This window comes from Anas acuta, chromosome Z (assembly GCF_963932015.1).
Source record: "Anas acuta chromosome Z, bAnaAcu1.1, whole genome shotgun sequence".
Classification (NCBI taxonomy): domain Eukaryota; kingdom Metazoa; phylum Chordata; class Aves; order Anseriformes; family Anatidae; genus Anas; species Anas acuta.
Window position 1 is genome coordinate 23332295 of NC_089017.1, and position 18068 is coordinate 23350362.

At 42.6% G+C, this 18068-nt stretch overlaps 1 protein-coding gene across 1 annotated transcript in view; it reads left to right on the forward strand.

Annotated features, from left to right (window-relative positions):
- Positions 1-18062, forward strand: part of KANK1 (KN motif and ankyrin repeat domains 1) — a 101425-nt gene extending 83363 nt beyond the window's left edge. Inside the window, 8 exon segments of the mRNA XM_068667745.1 lie at positions 6951-7169; positions 7731-7839; positions 9453-9665; positions 10920-11007; positions 13664-13883; positions 16453-16487; positions 16489-16596; positions 17141-18062. Coding sequence (XP_068523846.1) covers positions 6951-7169; positions 7731-7839; positions 9453-9665; positions 10920-11007; positions 13664-13883; positions 16453-16487; positions 16489-16596; positions 17141-17362 — 1214 coding nt within the window. The 3' untranslated portion in view covers positions 17363-18062.
- Positions 18063-18068: the final 6 nt, after the last annotated feature.

Here is an 18068-nt window from a genome sequence, read left to right on the forward strand (position 1 = left end):
TGGTGTCAGGGAAATGAAATCCGCTGTCCAGACAACTCAGTTCCACTCTGCACCATGGTTTTAGCCAGCGTTGGCATGGTGTCTGTCCAGCTGGATCATACAGGTGTGGGTGACAAATCTAGATGCCTACTAGTCTTTATTCTTAATGTAGCCAGCCTACAGGACTAAAAGAGAGTCACGTCTGTTTTGTCTCTCCATTTATTACAGAATTTTTGAGAAGTTTCAGAAAAGTACATTTCATTTCATGTGATGTATTTTGCAAAACATCACCCAGAGGCTTAATTTAACTTGGAGGCTTCTCAATTACATGGGCTTTTCACAAAGAAATCTTACAGTTGGATGTCTTTCATAGACAAGGAGTTTGCAAGATTGGCATTTAAAAACAGCTGTTCTGCTCTTGCCCTGAAAAATTACCTCAGCATATTTGTTCTGAAAATGACTGGTTACTTTGCCTCAGTGATCTTTGAAGTTGGTTTTGTATTCACTTTTTGGAACAGTCCTTACTGAGCACCCCAGTGAAATCACTACACTGATCATTGCAAGGCAGGAGCTAACTTCCTGCTATGAAGACTTGAGGGAGAGAGTGAATGAAGCGAGAAGCAAGTGGTGTCAGAAAGACTCGTGGGGCTTAGGAAAACATGACCTGCCATCTGGTAGAAAGACCTTTCAAGGTTTTCTACTCCGACTTTCACCTGGAGCTGAGGAGGCAGGTTGAGGGACGATGGAAAAATTGGAGGATTGACTATGGTATGAGATGCCTCTAGCTGTCCAGAGCTGGTGTGTAACACCAGCGAGGTATTGTGGCCATGGTTGTCTTGCTTGCTGGTGTCATTTGTAATACAGAAACAGAAGCAAGTTAGAGAAAGATGTTGTCACTTTACTTCTCTTCTGTTTGACAACATTTGTAGCCTTTTCTCTTAGAGACTGTGTAGCTTGGTGGTTAATAACCCTTATTATCGTGGCAACATGAAGCATGCTAGTGCAGTTGAAGACTGGAGGCTTGCCTGAGGCTCAGGAGCCTAGGGGTGTTCCAGGTCCCGGCATGCCAGTGGGCCTAGTAAGGCTGCACGCTGCAGCAGATTGCAGTAATTACCTACTTTTAGGCAACTGAATGAACACAGCAGCTTCAGCTCTGGCACAGGTGCATGTCTTAATCACCAGGTTTAAGTTTCTGTACAGATGTGCTTGTTTGTGAAACAAACAGGGTCCATCCTTCTCTGCTGGCGAGAGGATGAATGACATGCGTGATGTGTTTTTAATATTCCCTGAAAGACAGTGCGTGGTGAAAAGCAGTCATGCAGATGGTCCCCATCTGTATACCAGATGCGTACTGTTTCTTTGAGTGTGTCTGACTGGTTTCTTCAAGAGTACAGTGCCTCTTTTGCATTTTTCACATGGGAGGTGATATCTACTGACCTACTGGTTGCAACAGGCTCGAATGCCCATGTCACTTGAAAATGGTAACGACCTCTATATTAGGAGTTGAAGGGTTTATCTGGGTTTTGTTCTGTTTTAAATACCCATCCATTTGTATCAGAAGAGAAGCAGAGATCTGGTCAGTAATCGTCCTGTAAAGATATTATTCAAGTTAATCTCCATAAACCTCTTTAAAGAGGTTTGACATGCCATCCTTGGTCATGTGTTAACACAAGCTTATTGCTGTTATCATTATTATCATCAGGACATTTGCTGTTTTCATTCTGTAGCAGCAGTATGTGGAATGTTTAAATACGAAGGCTGCTCTCTGTCCTCATTTTTGCTGCAGTTAATAAAGAGTAGAATCTGCAAGTGGTTTATTTATTTATTTGTCTTTATTTTGAATATATAGCTGCTTTAGAAAGTGGCAAGCTCTGGTCTATAGCTCGTCTGTTAGGGTGGCTGTGGTAAAACCCCAGTTCTCTGCACACATTGTGGCACAGGAACATGATGTTCAGGTGCTGAGCTTTGTTCACAGTTCAACTCCCATGGTAACAGGCACACCTATTCTTATTTAATGTAAGGAGATTCCCATTTTTCCGAGGAAATGCTGTAATATTCAAGCAACAACAAAGCATCAGCTGAGAAGGTAAACCCCTCATAGAAGAGGGGGGGGAAAGAAATACTGGGATGACTCTCTTGCTGTGCCCAGTGTCATGAGATGCTTTGATCAGCCATTCATCAGGGAAGTTAGGATAATTTTCACTTAACTTCACATGCATTTGTGCTGGAAAAGAGAGCATGTCATAAACAAGCTGATCAGCTGTGTCACTGATTGCATTCAGTCTTGTTGAATTAAAGGAATCAGTTTTGAATTCCAATTTCAACATACTGGCTTCACGGGCTAGTTTGGGGATGGAAAGCAGCTTCTCAACGTGAGAAAGAGAGTTGCAGTGAGAGTGATAATGAAATTGAGGTTGTTATTGTAATTGGATGGGCCAGAGCTTTCCTGTTAAAAGGAACGGTTTCCCAGGAACCAAGTGTTGGTGGCAGCATTTACCTGGGCCTGGGCCTGATGTGAGTCAGGCTTCTGTCAATAAGTCATATAAAAACATCGCATGTGGCAATTTTTTGTTCTGAAATTTAACATCTACTGACTTTTAACCTGTACTAACTAAAAAATATGTTTTAAAATGAAATTGCATTTAGTCTTCTGAAGATAACACGTTTGTGTCCATAGGTGGGTGGGATAATATCAATCATTGTGAATGTTTAAACACAGCATGTTTGCTCATTGCTGCCTCTTTATTTACCTTAGAATGTTGGTGGTTTGCGGCTTTTTTTTTTTTTTTTTTTTACCATTAGTAGACCAAAATGGAAAGTGAATTAAAAATTGTATGAAAAAAATACCTTCTTAAAGAGAAAGAAGACTTGAGTGCTCTTTGGCTTTCATAATTTTGTAGTGAGCTCAGTGCTACCCTGACAAATGCATGCAGTTTGCAAGAGAAGTTTATTTGCTGTATAATCAGGCATACTGTCTGATTTTTGGGTGGTCCTGTGCAGACCCAGGGGCTGGACTCAATGATCCTCATGGGTCCCTTCCAATTCAGGATATTCTGTGTTTCTGTGATATACTACAAACAACATTTATATACTGTCTTTAGTAGAGAGTGTATACTTTGTGTCATTGTCTTTTATCAGAGTATGGCAGAAATAAACGCTTGCCCCATCAACAGTTTAAAAATAAAACTTCTGTGCAGCTATTGCATAGGCAGCAAGCTCGTGCCCTTTTTTTAGATAGGAAGTCTGTGATGTTCCTGCCAGAGTGCTAGGTTCTCATCCCACTGGTATTTAATTCCCCTGGCCTCATTTGCACTCCTCATGATTTCCAGTGGCTTAAGAGTACTGTCAAGCTACATGTTTTTTATAGTATTACGCAGGTTTGCCTTCATTAGACTAAAAGGAATTTTTCAAAAATTGGTAAAGGCCAGCCTTCGATTAGCATGAGTTCAGCACAAATCCAGGGAAAAAGTACTGTTTCAAACTCAATCCAGTCAGTTCCCTGAGCCTGCTTACTCCATAACTTCATGGCTACTTATGTTGTGATAGATGGAAGGAGAGGTCCTCAGTTAGGAAAGGAAGTAGCATGTTAACAACAAAAACAGATTTTTTAGGTGCCAGGCAAGGCCTGTAGTAATATGATGCTGACATGTAGTAGTTTTGCTGTCACTTTGGCTTAAATTGATGAGGTCTTCAAAAAGAGCACAAGTGATTTAGGAGCAGAGATTACTTCTATAAAATTAAAAACAGGCGTTCTTGTTCCCTCAAACTGCTAGGACTAAGCCACCAAAGAGACTTTGGCCACTTCTTTCCCTCTGAAATTGATGAGAGTAGCTTTCTGCATGTGGGTTTATGAATGGCTCAAGTCCTTAATTTTTTTTTTTTATTGTTGTTTTATCGTGCTTTAAATTACCCATGAATTTTAGAATGATCCTTTGCTGTACTGCAAAATACACTTAGCAATTCCTGGCAGCTACCTGCTGTGGTTAACTACACTATGCCAATACTTAGAGTCTTGTGTCAAGTTTGTTATTTGCCCACAACAATAAACAAACAAAAATCAGCATGGTAAGTGTACCTGGATGGCTGTCTGGAGGTGGGAATAGCTAAGTGATGAATCTGTTGGCAGCTGGGGAGGGTTCTGTGCAAGCAGTTCACATCTTCGCTCCATGGTTTCCTTGGGAATATGGTGGGGAAGATGAGGGGCGGCTGTATGGCTTTGCTGCCTCACTGAGCCCCTTGAAGGCTGAATGAGTGCAGGCATGCTTGAGATCTGTGTGAGGTGAAATGAAGAGCCTATTTTAAGGTCGGCGTGGACTGGTGGTAATCTTGGTGAGGGATTCATTTCCGCCCTGGAGGAGCTTGTAGCACGTCCAGCCCTGACAGCAGCCCTACAGCCTTGCTGAGGAAGAGGGGACTTGGCTCATTACACTTTCCAATTTGAGCAGCAGTTGATTTAACCCTTGAGTCATTGACGGTCATGCTGGGGAGTACAGTTGCTTCCTTAATCCCTTTTCCCAGTGATTTCACCAGGCTGCTGCTGTCCAAGCATCTTTTTAACATCGTAGGCTGTTTTGCAGAGGGGAACACCTGAGAGCCAATTTTAAATGCCAGTCAATAGCTTACAGTGTGAATGTTCTGCTGGGCCCAAAGCTGTCTTTTCTTGGGCCTTGGGTGCTGTAGACACAAGTGCCAGCATCTAACATCAGTGGTGGAACAAAGGGTGTGTTGGCCAGTTTTTCTAATGTGGAGTTGTTTTTGTATGCTTGTCCTCAAACCTGTGTGACAATCTCTTCTGTCAGGTGCAGGAGGCCGAGCAGGGCTCCTTTCTTCTTCATTTAAACTCATAGATAAGATGCTCCAGATAACACCCTGAGTTTACTTTGTTCACATATCATTCCATCACTGGCAGGTTTAGCTAGGTGAGAGACTGTGACACTGTCTGCTTACTGTCCTTCCCCTTTCTCTGTGTCCCAGCCCACATCTTCCTCCTTCCCCAGCATTGTCCCAGGGCAGGAGAAGGCAGACACCTGGGGAAGTCCCAGCTCCACCTGAAGCAGTGTGGCCTTGGAATGATGCTCCCTCAGGACCAGCACTGTATTTGTAACCTACCTGGTATGGCTGGCTGAGACGGTGGCAATTGGAAGCAGTTACTCAGTTTGGTAATCTTTAATTACAACTGTCACTGCTCCAAACAAATGTAGAGAGAGAGGTGATTTCCTTGTTTTTCAGCTAAGGGAGTTTAAAAATCTGTGGTTTTTGGCTCCGTGTTCCACGCTTTGGCAGCTCTCTCTCCCATGACTGGCTGATAAGTGGTGATGCTAACAGCCAGGAGGAGACCGGATCTAAATTAATCACCTCTATAAAGTGAGGAGGGGCCGGAGGAGTGAAGTTAGGGCTTGGCCATATGGTGTGCTTTTGATTTGTGTAGGGATGGACACTTCAGCATTGGCATGCAGCAGCATCGCTGGAGGGGCTGCTCCTGCATGTGGGGCACTGGGGTTGCTTCCACAGGACACGAGCTTTTCGGTGTCAGGTCCATGGGCCAGCCTGTAGTGAGATGTTTGCCAATACCCTGTCATGTTTCTTTATCATCAGACAGCTTCCCTGTCTCTGCTAGCAGGTTGAAGGCTGACTGGTGCTTTACGCAGTGCTCTACCAGCGCTGGTCATTGCTGTGCACTGGCAGCAGTGGAGGTGCATCAGAGGTCAGTTTCCTGTAGATTGGAGAAGGTATAAGCGGTGGTGGAAGTGGGCAATAGATCTGGTTACAGGAGAAGGCGCCTTAGAAATGTGTGTTGGCTGAGATCACAGAGATGTGGATGGGAATGGGAGCAGAGGAGGAAGGTGTGGGGAAACCACAACATGCAGAAGAATCAACTACATTATGTCTTGGTGCAGTCTAGCAAGATCAATGGAGATGTCAGATACGCTTCTAAAAGCAAATACTTGGAATTTGCATTACTACAGCATGTTAGCATCCTGTGTTGTGCCACTCGTTTATTTGAATGAAAAAGCTGTGGCTTTAATTCTTGATAAATACAAAGAAAAACAGTCACTTCTGCCTCCTTTTTCCTCGAAATACCAGGAAGATTACTTAAGGAAGAATGTATATGTAAACAAACAAACAAAAAAGTGCATTTCACAAACAGAAGTATTTATGCAGCTTTGCAGAACAGTCATAATAGCACAGCTGGAGAAACTCCAGTGGAATCTATAAAAAGGTCTGTGCGCAATTAGCACTGCCTTTTAAACACTAAGGGGGGTCAGGGGGGGAAAAGAGGAGATGCCAGGAAATGAGGGGAAAAAAAAGCGTTACCCAAATAGCTGGGATTTGATTTAAATGCAACCACTAGCTCAGTACAATCCTGTCCAAAAGCAAAAACAATTCAGTGGGTGGGAGTTTATTGCAGTTGTCTCAGTAATTGAGTAAAGTATATAACTTCAGAATTAGTGGCATGCTGGCAAAAAGGAAAGTTTCCTGAAAAGCTTTGCTTTCATGGAAAAAGCCATTTCTTGTTTAAAAGAAAATGAAAATAAAAAGGGTAAAGATCTTCCAAGAAGAACCTGCAAAATCCTGCTTGTCAGGAAGGTCAGCAAAGAGCAGCTCAGTGGGTTTCTCCTTGGTCAGGGTGGTAAGAGCTGTGCCCTCTGCATGTACTGAAAGAGAAGGAAAAGGAAGGGAATATTTCTTCCATACCTTTTGAAGCCAATATCTTTATATTTTTTCCTTGTACTGTATGCTTTCATGGAAAGAAAAACTTGCAGCTATTTTTTTAAGTTTCTGAAAGTGATCACACCCTTTTCCTGCTGGGTTCTTTTAACTGGGTATTAAAAAGCACGAGTGTTAGCCCTTTTTTCCTTTTTTTTTTTTTTTTTCATGTATTCTGTTTTGTTTTGTTTTCTGGTGACCATAGCATTGCCCTACAGGTTTTGGTCTGACTCCTCCATGATGACTACTGTCTTCTCCAGCAGGTGCTACTTTGGAATACATCCCTCATGGCCAACTTGCAAATGCCCACTTAACTTCAAATTTGCGAGGGCTGAAATTGGAGCAGGACAGTGTGCCCGCTCAGGAGGAGAGGAAGACTCCCCTGGTGGAAGCTGCTCGGGGAAGGAAGTCCTTTTCTCCTCAGGACAAAACTCTAGCTGCAATTAACCTGACAGATGACCAGCTTGCCTCAGGCCTCTATGGTAATAACTGGCTCACATTCATTTTTCATCATGCTGATGGAGTCTGAATATGAAACACAGTTAAAGCAGGTCTTCAGGGTTCCCAAAACTGAGAAGGAATTAAAAATTGCGATTATGGAGAAAGTGGTGTTGAGACTCTCTGTCTAATACATTACTTCTGGCAGTGAGCTGCTGTCATTTAACACGAAGAATTAAGATTTTTTTGACAAAGCAGAATAACCCATTTCAATATTGGAAATAGGACATTGGACATATGTCACGGACAGCAAAGCAAAAATATATATTTTCCTAATGTTTTCTAAAACATCAAAGATTGTCAGCATGTTGGAGGATGGGAAAGTTAGGCTATATAAGCCTTCTGTTTCCAGAGTTGTTTTTGGAGGTGTTCTATATTTTCAGTGTGCATATAACACTGTGACTATATATAAAAGATAACAAAGACAGCTTCAGCTGATAAATTAAGCAGAAAGCTGTTTGTTTTGAAAAACTGTCTAAAGCTGCTGCAGCCAAGGCTGGCTACAGATCTGTACTGATACATATGCTTTGTCTGTCTTTCAACAGTATGTAGTAACAATGAAAACACACTCAAATCTATCATGAAGAAAAGGGATGGAAAAAAGGATTTGAGCAACACCAAGAAGAACCTGCAGTTTGTCGGCATTAATGGAGGGTAAGAGGCCTGTCTTGAAAAAGTCTGTCTGGTCAGGTCTTGTAGTCCTGTCACAGTGGGAATGAAAGGAAGAACATCTGAGTTTGTGCATAGCCTGTCCTTGGTGCTGAGGTGCATCCACTGAGCTTAAGGGTAGGAGGGCAGAATTAAACACTTCAGCTCATCTTAATGCTCCACAGACCTTTTGTGTATCTGTGTTTGTTGTCTCAAGTGGAAGCTACAAGTCACGCTTGGAGTCAGTCTGAAGTACCTGTACCTTAGGTGACTGCCAAATTTAACAGGGTAAAATAAAGCAAATAAACTCCAAGAGCCATGGGAATGTTTCTCAGTAAGTAAAACCTCAATATGTTTTTGGCAGCTGACAAGAGCAGTATTGTGCTGCTAAACAATGCACCAAGGGATGGCATTGCTTAAGAATTAACTTTTCTGGCTTTGGGCTAGATAAATACAGAATCTTGGTAAAAACCATAAGGAAAAAAATCTTCTTCTAGAACGTTACTTAATCTTTGCAGAATGTAGCAAATAACTTTGAAATGGTTTCACCAAATTGTTTTTATATAGCTTTACAAGCCCTTTCTTCAAATTATTTTTCCCTTAGTAAAAATGCTTTGTACAGTATATAGCCTAAATATTGCAATCACTTGATTTCTTACCTATCAACTGAAAGTACTATTGCTTCCAGCAGAGGAGTGTTATCACTCACGAATCAGTGTTGTACATTAGAAGGAAGCCTTAGTACATTAATTCATGAGATGTTGAAGTTGGTGAGTTAAAGCAATTAATTAGAATCAGAATTATAATTACCCTATGCACTAACTATTCACCTAAAATATCAACTGATTTGGATCCTCACAGGAAAAAAAAAAACGACAAAATTGTGGCTGTTGTCTTTATATAGCTCCCTTCCTTTCACCTGCCTAGCAAGGCAACAATGCAGTTTGCTCTTTACAAAAGTAATTTAATCTGGGAGATAAGGTCAGGTCTGATATGGTGTTGAAACTTAAAGTTTTTGTTTGTCATTACACATTGTGCACATAATAATCACAATGACAGAATGAAGGGATTTGTGAAGAGACCTCAACTGACAATGACAATTTAATTAGTTGTCGCTCAGATTAAAAAAAAAATTACAATATTAATAAATACATATTTTAAAAATACAATATTAATAAAAAGAATTATAAATTTGGTTTTGAAACTTTCAGGTAAGAAAAAAGCATTATGACAAAAATGATTTTCTTACACTTTCTCAGTACGCCATAGCTAACCACAGAGGGTGAAGTGCTGTGGGTTTCTGCTGTACCACTGTGGTGGTGTTAAAAAATATGAGCTTTTGAATTGGGGTGACTTACACTGCCTGTACTTTGTGTGGATTCCTACCTCCCTAAGTGGTTTTTGCACTGAGAGTCTACTAGACTAAGCTTTGGGACCAGTTGTTGGACTACCTACCAGCGTCGAAAACAAAAAGCAAACAAGCAAACAAAATGTCTGAGCTGTCTTGGCATTTCATAAAGAATTATTAAGTGCTTTTAGTTCTCTTAAGCAGAACACAGAAGAGTAACAAAGTCCACTGTCTGACTCCAACTGAACCAATGCTTCGTCCTTCCCCACAGGTATGAAACGACATCCAGTGATGACTCCAGCTCGGAGGAGAGCTCCTCCTCAGATTCAGAGGAGGAGAGCGAGGGCCACACATACCCCCACGGCCATGGTGCGGAGGAGGAGGAGGATCCTGCTCTTGGAGCCCCAGAGACTGGGGCTGTGGGGGCAGAGAAGGACAGGCCCCCACTGGAGTGCGAGGCCGAGGAGGTGGAAATCAGAGAGAGGTAGGGTGGCCCTGCATGTTTGTCCTGATTTGTGCTCGGTTGGTGGATGGGCAGAAGGAAGCACACAGACCACAGTGAAATACCTGGTGAAGGGATATGTTAACAATACTAGGCTTGCCACATGTTTCCAAGTGTGCTAGCTTGGAAGGTTTTGTAAGTGGAATAATACTAGTATAGGGCAAAGACAAAACTGACCTGTCATGTTTCACTGGAGATACAGCATAGCATCAAACTTATCTCTTGTTATCTGCTAAATAACAGAGATGTGGAAATTCATAATTAGAGGCTATTCATAGACCTTGGAGCTCTGAGTATTAAAGTGCTCTGCGCTTTACTTAGATGGCACTTAAGATGGCCTGATATTTTGCAGGTGGCATGAAGAGATAGGCATTGTCTCAAAGGAGTTGTGTAATTTATATTTACCTTAGCAAGGGGTGATGGTGAAGAGGGGCAGGGATGGTTTAGGTAGCCTTGTGTATGTGAGGAGCACAATCTTTGCAAGCTGGCTGCCATGGTGGAGATGTACAAGAAGAAGAGGCAGTGTGCCTGGCCAGACGGGACTGAACATTGCCCACGCAAATGGCTAGCTGGAGCATCTCAGTTCCCTGGAAGCACCAGGTGTGAAACCCTGAAGGGTTAAAATGCCTCCCCAACATACCAGCATGTTAGCCTCTCAGCTTTTTAGAAGAATTCTCCTGGAAAATTGATGTTATTCTCTCTGTGCGTTCTAGGTGGAGACCTTTTGCTGTGGAGGCATAGCCTGGAATGCCGTGTAGCTGCCTTACTTTCAGCTGTTCACTGAGTTTTGAAATTTGTGGTGGACAGGGGGCAAAAGGGAGACCGGGGAAACAGTAAACTTCCAAAGTGGACAGGAGGGGTGAATGCTAAAATGCAAGAAGGCAGGGTAGCACCACCTATGCTATTTCCCACCTTTTCATTCATTAGAGCCATTGGTATTTCCACTTTTTAACCGGGTAATGAAAGCACAGACCATACGACGTGTCCTGTAGTGGTAGTGGTAGGTGAGAATTTCCACTAAAAGGGCTGGGAAACCCTGAATACAAAAGGGGAGCATCACCAGCCTGCTGTTCCTCCTGCTCGTCCCATTTACACCTGGGAAGTGCACTTTGGTTCCATGCTCAGCTTGCCCAGAAATGCCCACTGCCATGCAACTATTGGAAAGTTTAAATGTTTTGATATTAAAACATCAAGGGAAAGATTTGAATATGCCACATGTCCTGCTGTCTTCCTCAGATATGAACTAAGTGAGAAGATGCTTTCTGCTTGTCACCTGCTGAAAAACAACATTGATGACCCCAAGGCATTGACCAACAAAGATGTGGTAAGCACCACAGTGCAAAATTCTACAACAGGGAAATTTTAGGGAGGGATAACTTCTTGTTTTACAGGGCTGGAATTGCAGTGGCTGGGCAGAAGAGGGTATCATATTTCCTGGAAGAGTCACAAAATGCTTTTTCTATCAGGAGACGTTTGTCTAGAGAATGTGTTTGTGCTCTTTGTGCTGGGGTGTTGTCGTTCCAAGGCACACACTTAAAAATAGTAATGTGAAAGCACAGTTTCGACACATCCATGCATTCCCATGTTATTTCTGTAAGCGTTGCTTTAGCCCTGCTGTGGCTGGAACTCAGTTGTCACGCTGGGAGGCTGCACGGGGTGAGGATGCTGTTTCTTCCCATGACAAAAGCCCAAGGTCTGCTGAGGACCTGAACAAACTCAGCCTCCTACTAAAGGCAGGGATGCATGTCTCTTTCTGTCTCACACAGCTGTATTTGCTGCTTATAGGAATTGCCTGTGCCATTTTCTGAGGACAACCTGAAAGCAAACAAACACTGGTCACTACTTAGTGATACAAAACTGCATTTTATGTCTGTTAGAGTGCTGTGATGTGAAATGCAGGAATCCAGTACTAGTCTCCTCTGTAATGGTGCACCTGCAGCTTCACAGAGAAACTAGCATTGTGTGTGTATAGTTCTGACATCTATAGGCCCAGGAACGTTTTGAAAGGCTGATTAATACAGGTGTGAAGAGTAATTTATAGTCCTGTGTCAATCCTTCAGGAGTAGTTTAGGCATTTGAAGAACAAGTGTTTCAGGCTCTTTTGGAGTTGAAAGTGTCAAAAATGGCATGATCAGGTGATAATCTCTGTCTTGGAAGTGTGATTTGAATTTACACTTTACTTTCTTATGCTTAAAGTGTTTGCCAGCACAAGCAGTGCGTTGTAGCTGGAAATGTCAGACTAATCAGCTCTGGTTCTCTGCCTAGCTGCTGATAAAGAAATCTTGTCCAAAAAGGGAAAACTTTAGTGCAGTTAGGAACCCATTTAAATTTCCCCAGCCTTTTCCAACACCCTCAGCTCTTGCAGCTGCTGTTTATGCCAGAAGGAGCTGCAGACTGCTCCCATTGGAATGTCATGGATTACTTGAATGAAAGAAGTGTACCTTTTTATAATATGTGTGGTACTGTGACTGTAAAGAAGAAATTCCTCATGATATTTTGCACTCAAAAATTTATAAAATCAAAAAATATTCATAGTATGTCACTTCATCACCACTTTCGTGTTTTACTCTATGTTCACACTATGTTTGGTCTTTATTTCAAGTGGATGGGACCTTTCAATTTTTATAATGGGAGTACTTATGTAGATGCATGTAAAATATTCTCCCTTTACTGGACATGGTCCCCCTCTAGAGCTGCTGGTACAGAACCTCTCTGCTTTCTGTAGAGGCTAGAGAAGTCTGCCGAGTATTTTCTCTGCAGAATTGTCCTTGAACTCACTGGTCACTGTGCAGGTGGGGGTTTATGAGGAGAGAAGATGGACATCAAAGTCCTGCCGTGAATTCCAATTTCTGAGAAACTGTCTCACAAAATGGGAGCTGGCAGTCACTGCGGGAGCCCCTTTGGCTCACAGCGAGGCCTGCTTTACCTAGGTTCCCAGCAGACAGTTGGCTGGCATACAAGCATCCTACCCCTCCGCCCTCAGCCCATACCATTGGGAAAGTTTATCTTGAATGTCAAATGCGCATCTCTTGTTGCAGCTTAAATCCATTACTACTTCACCCATACATCCTGGAGGTGTAAAACTGATTCTTTTCTCATTGTAACAGCCTTTAGCACTGTAAAAACATTACTGCGTTCCTTTTTCTGAGTGTTCTTTCAGCCAAGCATCTGCAGTCCTTCCTGTCTCTACTGTAGATCAGATTTCCTTGTCCTCTAATCATTCTTGATGCTCACCTTTGAAACCATTTTGACTGAATATTTCATGTCATTCAGTATTCAGACAGGACATGGTAGTCCAGCAGTTGCCATCACAGTGTTTGCCAGAGAGAAGGGACTGCATCGCATGCTGTGCAAGCTATAAAATTATTTATTCACACCAGAACAGTGCTTACCTGTTACATGGTAGTGTAACGTTGTTCGCTCAGGTTCAGCCTGTGACCCTCTGCAATGCCCAGCTATTCTCCTGCAGAACTGCTGTCCAGCCAGTTCTCCTGTACTTGGTGCATTTGATAACATACTTGAAATAATACTCAACACAGGGCCTAATTGTCTTAGTGTGCTGTTGTTCTGGTCCCTGAGAAATGTGTGTTCCTATTGCTCTTGGTCTTGGGTTCATCAGTGATTTATAAACTTGGTTAAGTACTTTATGGAAAGGGTTACTCCCAAGCCTCATCTCTGACGACCAGTATTTGAATTTGATACCCATTAATTCTGGGGGTTACCCCATCCTAAAATGCAGCACCTTCATTGATGTAAAATTCCTGAAAACAAGGTGAATTGAGAGGAGGTAAACAATTAGCTTACCTTAAAGAGCGATTTAGTCAGAGGGGAAGCTTTAGCCCGTGCATCTTGTTTGTGAGCTGAATACTCTTCCCATGTTGACTAAAAAAGGCCTGGCCTCCTGCATCACTGACTTGTGGGATGGCAAGTCCTTTAAATAGAATGCCCATATGTAAATTTTTCTGTCTTGGTTTTGGCAGAGGTTTTGTTTAAATACCATCCAGCACGAGTGGTTTCGTGTCTCAAGTCAGAAGTCAGCTGTTCCTGAAATGGTTGGAGACTACATAACAGCTTTTGAGGAGATTTCTCCTGCTGTCCTCAGACATGTCATCAACATGGCAGATGGAAATGGAAACACAGCCCTGCACTACAGCGTCTCTCATTCTAACTTTGAAATTGTAAAGCTTCTTCTGGATGCAAGTAGGTTGACTGTTGTTTTTTTTTTTTTTCTTAGGTTTGGTTTGTTGGTTTTGTTTCTTTTTTTGTACTGCAGTTCTCACAGGTAGAATTCTTGATGAGTGGAAGGACATGTTTGGGCTTCCTCCAGCAGCAAATATTTCAAAAGTTAACATGTTATCTCACTTTGATAGTCTAGAATCCCCATTTCTACGGCTAGCTTTGGAAGTGGTGGCTTTTGCAGAAGTTAATAAAACAAGTAAGTGAATTATATACAGTGCTGATCGGGGTTTGGAACAGATTCATGGATCCCTGACTCAGACTGTAGCCCAGCTTCAACAGCAGCAGCCTCCAGAAGATTTCTCTGGCAGCCATGTGGCTGCTCTTTATCGAAAAGTAGAGTGCAGGTGGGAAAAGATGCATTCAGGTATAAACACCCATGTTAAACACTCAGATTAGTCTAGCCTTATCTCACTAGAGCAGCACAGAGCTGTTTCTGGTCACCATTGTGGCCTGTCTACTGCTCTCCTGAGAAGCTGGAATGCTGTGATAGTCTGCCGTTTAGGAGCATTTCCCTAATAGATGAGCAATGTGATGATGCCTCGTTTAGTTGTTTGTGTTGTTGCTTCCTCCTTTCAATCCCCATGCAACCCACATGGTAGTGGCAGAGAGGGGAATTCATTGCATCTGCTCCCCACATGTGCTAAACCAGAAGGCAGTGAACAGAAGGTGAACATTGGAGCTGGTCCCAAGCAGGATGTGATTTGTTTAAGCCCAGTTTTGCTCCCTGGTTGAAGTTTCTTTCTGAAAACTAGTTATAAAACCTGTCACAGTTGGTTGTGCAGCTTAGCTAGGTCAGCAACATGGCTGGAATGAAATGCATTGCTTGTAAGCCAGCAACATTTATAAATCCAAAAGCACAACACCAGATAAACAAGGACTTTCATGATACAGATCTCCAGATCTCAGCTTTAATAATTCAGCACGTCTGTCACACATGCGAAGACCTCCTCAGCACGAAAGCAAACACTTTGAAATCTCTGGGCCTGTTTGAAGGCAGCCAGATGGGAAGAGTGACTCAGGGCAGGGGAATGTGGGGAATGTCAGGAGGACAGTGCAATGCAGCAGGCTACAGGGCAGGAGGAAACTGCTCCTCTGCTTCCTGGGATCTCTAAACACAAGCACACTGATGTGTTGCTGGGAGTCAGGACTGATACAGTTTACAGCAATCACATGTGTTGTTATGAAAATGGAAGTTCTTAACAGTAAAATCCAACAAACATGGCTGGTACCAGGTGATAGTGAGGTGACGTCTAAATGGTGACTACAGTCAACTTTGCAGCGTGAGTATATCGCAGGTAGTTTCTTGGCCCAAGAGCATGGTGTCCATGTGTTTGGAGGGAAAAGCAGGTGAGACAGGAGACTACATCACCAGGCAGCATTACCAACAGGGTAAATAGGAAAATACCTTTTCTTCTTTCATTGGTCATATAGAAAAGGAGCTGAAGTGGGACCTCAGGAAATATATCTCTGCTGAAGTAGTCTAATCAGGGAAGGAGAACATCACTTCCATTACTCATGAGTAATGTGTGTAGTAGCAGAGTGTCAAATTATGTGGCTTCAATGGCTTCCCAGGAGCCAATAGAAGTAAGTTGTTCAACTGGTTATGAGGTAGGACAGGTGATGGTTATGGAACATGGAAACATATGTACATTTTTGCACCTGAAAATGTATTTTTTCTGCAACATTTTCTCTTGAGAGTAAATATGAAGAAATTACAGAAACATTTTTGCTTGTTCAGATACCTGCAGTGCAATTTAATACTAAGTCTAGAGATATTGTTTATGTAAGTCTTTGCTTTCCAATACAATGAGCACACTCAAAGCCCTGCTTTCTGGTAAACTAATAAGCCTGGCTGGATGTTTGCAGAAATTCAGATTGGAGATTAGATGTGAATGAGAAGAAGGAATCTGTCAGTTCCTGGCACTAGTCAAGGTACTTGCGTGTATTTGTTCCCAGAGTACCTTTTTTCACAGTCAAATACTTCGTAGAGCTGGAAACAGTCTTTAATTTTAAAGTCTTTTCTACAGCTACAAAACACCTCGGAGTACACTTGCAGATCCCCAAAACAGCACCAGTTACAGGAAAGCGTTTGTACTGAGGAGAAATGTCTTTTCCATTGACCACGTTGCTGGGCCATTTTTGTTTTGCAGTGGGGAACACCTTGGGAGAGGAGCTCAAAGACTCTCCTGATTGTGTTCCTAGGATTTGGACCCGTGACCCATTTTGGGTCATGTCGAATTTCAGACCACTTGCTTGTATAAAAGAAAACCAAAGTTCTAAATGATGACATACAAAATGTCGTTGTGTTCAGCCTTGCATTATACGCATAGTAGAAAGGGATCCTTTTCTTTCTCAGGCTCAAGTGCACCCCTGTTTATTTTATTGAATTGCTTCCATTATGAGAGTAATTGCTGCTTTTTTTTTTTTTTTTTTTAATGGGCTGTTCTACTAACAGTTTATTCAGTTCATTCGCACAATTGCTGCTTTTTGGGTTCCTGCTTTCCAAAGAAATTATCTCATCCCTCTGCAGATGTCTGTAACGTAAATCATCAGAACAAGGCCGGCCTATACCCCCATTATGCTCGCCGCTCTCGCAGCTGTGGAAGCTGAGAAGGACATGAGGATAGTGGAGGAACTGTTCAGCTGTGGGGATGTGAATGCGAAAGCCAGCCAGGTCAGCCAAGTGGTTCACAACATACCATTCCTGCTCCTGTGGCTTTTTTTACCTTTCCTTTCGTGTTCTCTTCCCCCACTCCATTGGTACTGCTTTTGCAGTCATTTCTCTCACACCGTGGTCTCTTGATATTTATATTTTTAATTGCTGTGTACGTAATGGATCCATGAAAGAACACTTGAGCATCAGGGCTACATGTCTCCTATTTTTTTAAAAAAAGTATGATATGAAAGAATCATTGCTGGATTTTGGGAGGCATTTACAAATCCTGCAACATTTAGTTCCTTCCAAGGAACTCCAGATGTCTGGAAACTGGTATGATGTCTTTCATTAATGTAATAAATAGCTATGCAAATGTGGGATACATGATGTGTAAAAAGTATTCAAATAATGGCAAGCAGAAACTTGATGGTCCTATATAAAGTAATGCTTTTTTTGCCCCCAGAAGAAGCACAATGCCAACAACAACAACAAAAAAGTGTGCACGCTTTGCCACTGGTTGTCTGTGTGGTGATTTATTTTGTTTCCTCTTATTTTTGTGCAGGCTGGTCAGACCGCACTGATGCTAGCTGTGAGTCACGGGCGGATAGACATGGTTAAAGCTCTGCTGGCCTGTGGTGCAGACGTCAACATCCAGGACGATGAGGGCTCTACAGCTCTGATGTGTGCTAGTGAACACGGACATGTAGAAATAGTCAAACTTCTGCTGGCTCAGCCTGGGTGTAATGGCACCCTGGAGGACAACGTGAGTTGCCTTTCCAGATAGCTTCTCCACTCCAGAATGTTTTTCTAATTTAGTTTTTGGACTCATTGGAGAGCTGCTAGAAATGTAGTGACATGAATCTCTAACTCACAATGCCAAAGTACCAAATGCATGAATCCTGTTTTGTGGTAGCAGCTGCTGAGATTATTTGCCTTGCTGCCTTTGCTTGTCTAACAGACCTACCCAGTAGCAATTTTTGTAGTTAGCTGTATGGGTGTGCAGTGATCAGAAGAGAAACTATTTGACATCCTTCTTTCCCTTCCTGTTTCCCAGGAGTCTTCCAGTTTTCAGTTAGGACCTTATCTGGTGACTTAGTTGCCTTGCTCTATCACTTTTCTGTGTCATGGCAAGCATCAGCCCTACAGTTCTCAGAGGATGTTCACTCAGTAGGTACACCACGACTTTCAGGAGTACAGGTTGGGTCTGCCAGTCATTATGCCACATTGTTCTGACAACAAACAGATGCAGGGTGTGGCCTCAGTGCCAAGTGAGATGCTGACATATTTATTGTTTGCAGAGATCACTGCAGCCTACACTGTCATCAGACAGAGATTTTGGTCTGTAGAGTTCTCAAGCTGGAAAATGTTGACTTGGCTGGTTAACAATGTCACTTTTTGGGTACATTTGAGTTCTTCCTGTTGCTTTCACCTCCTGAACACTGAAATGGAGCCTGGCTTTGGGATTTGGGAGGGTTTGTGTGTTTATTGGT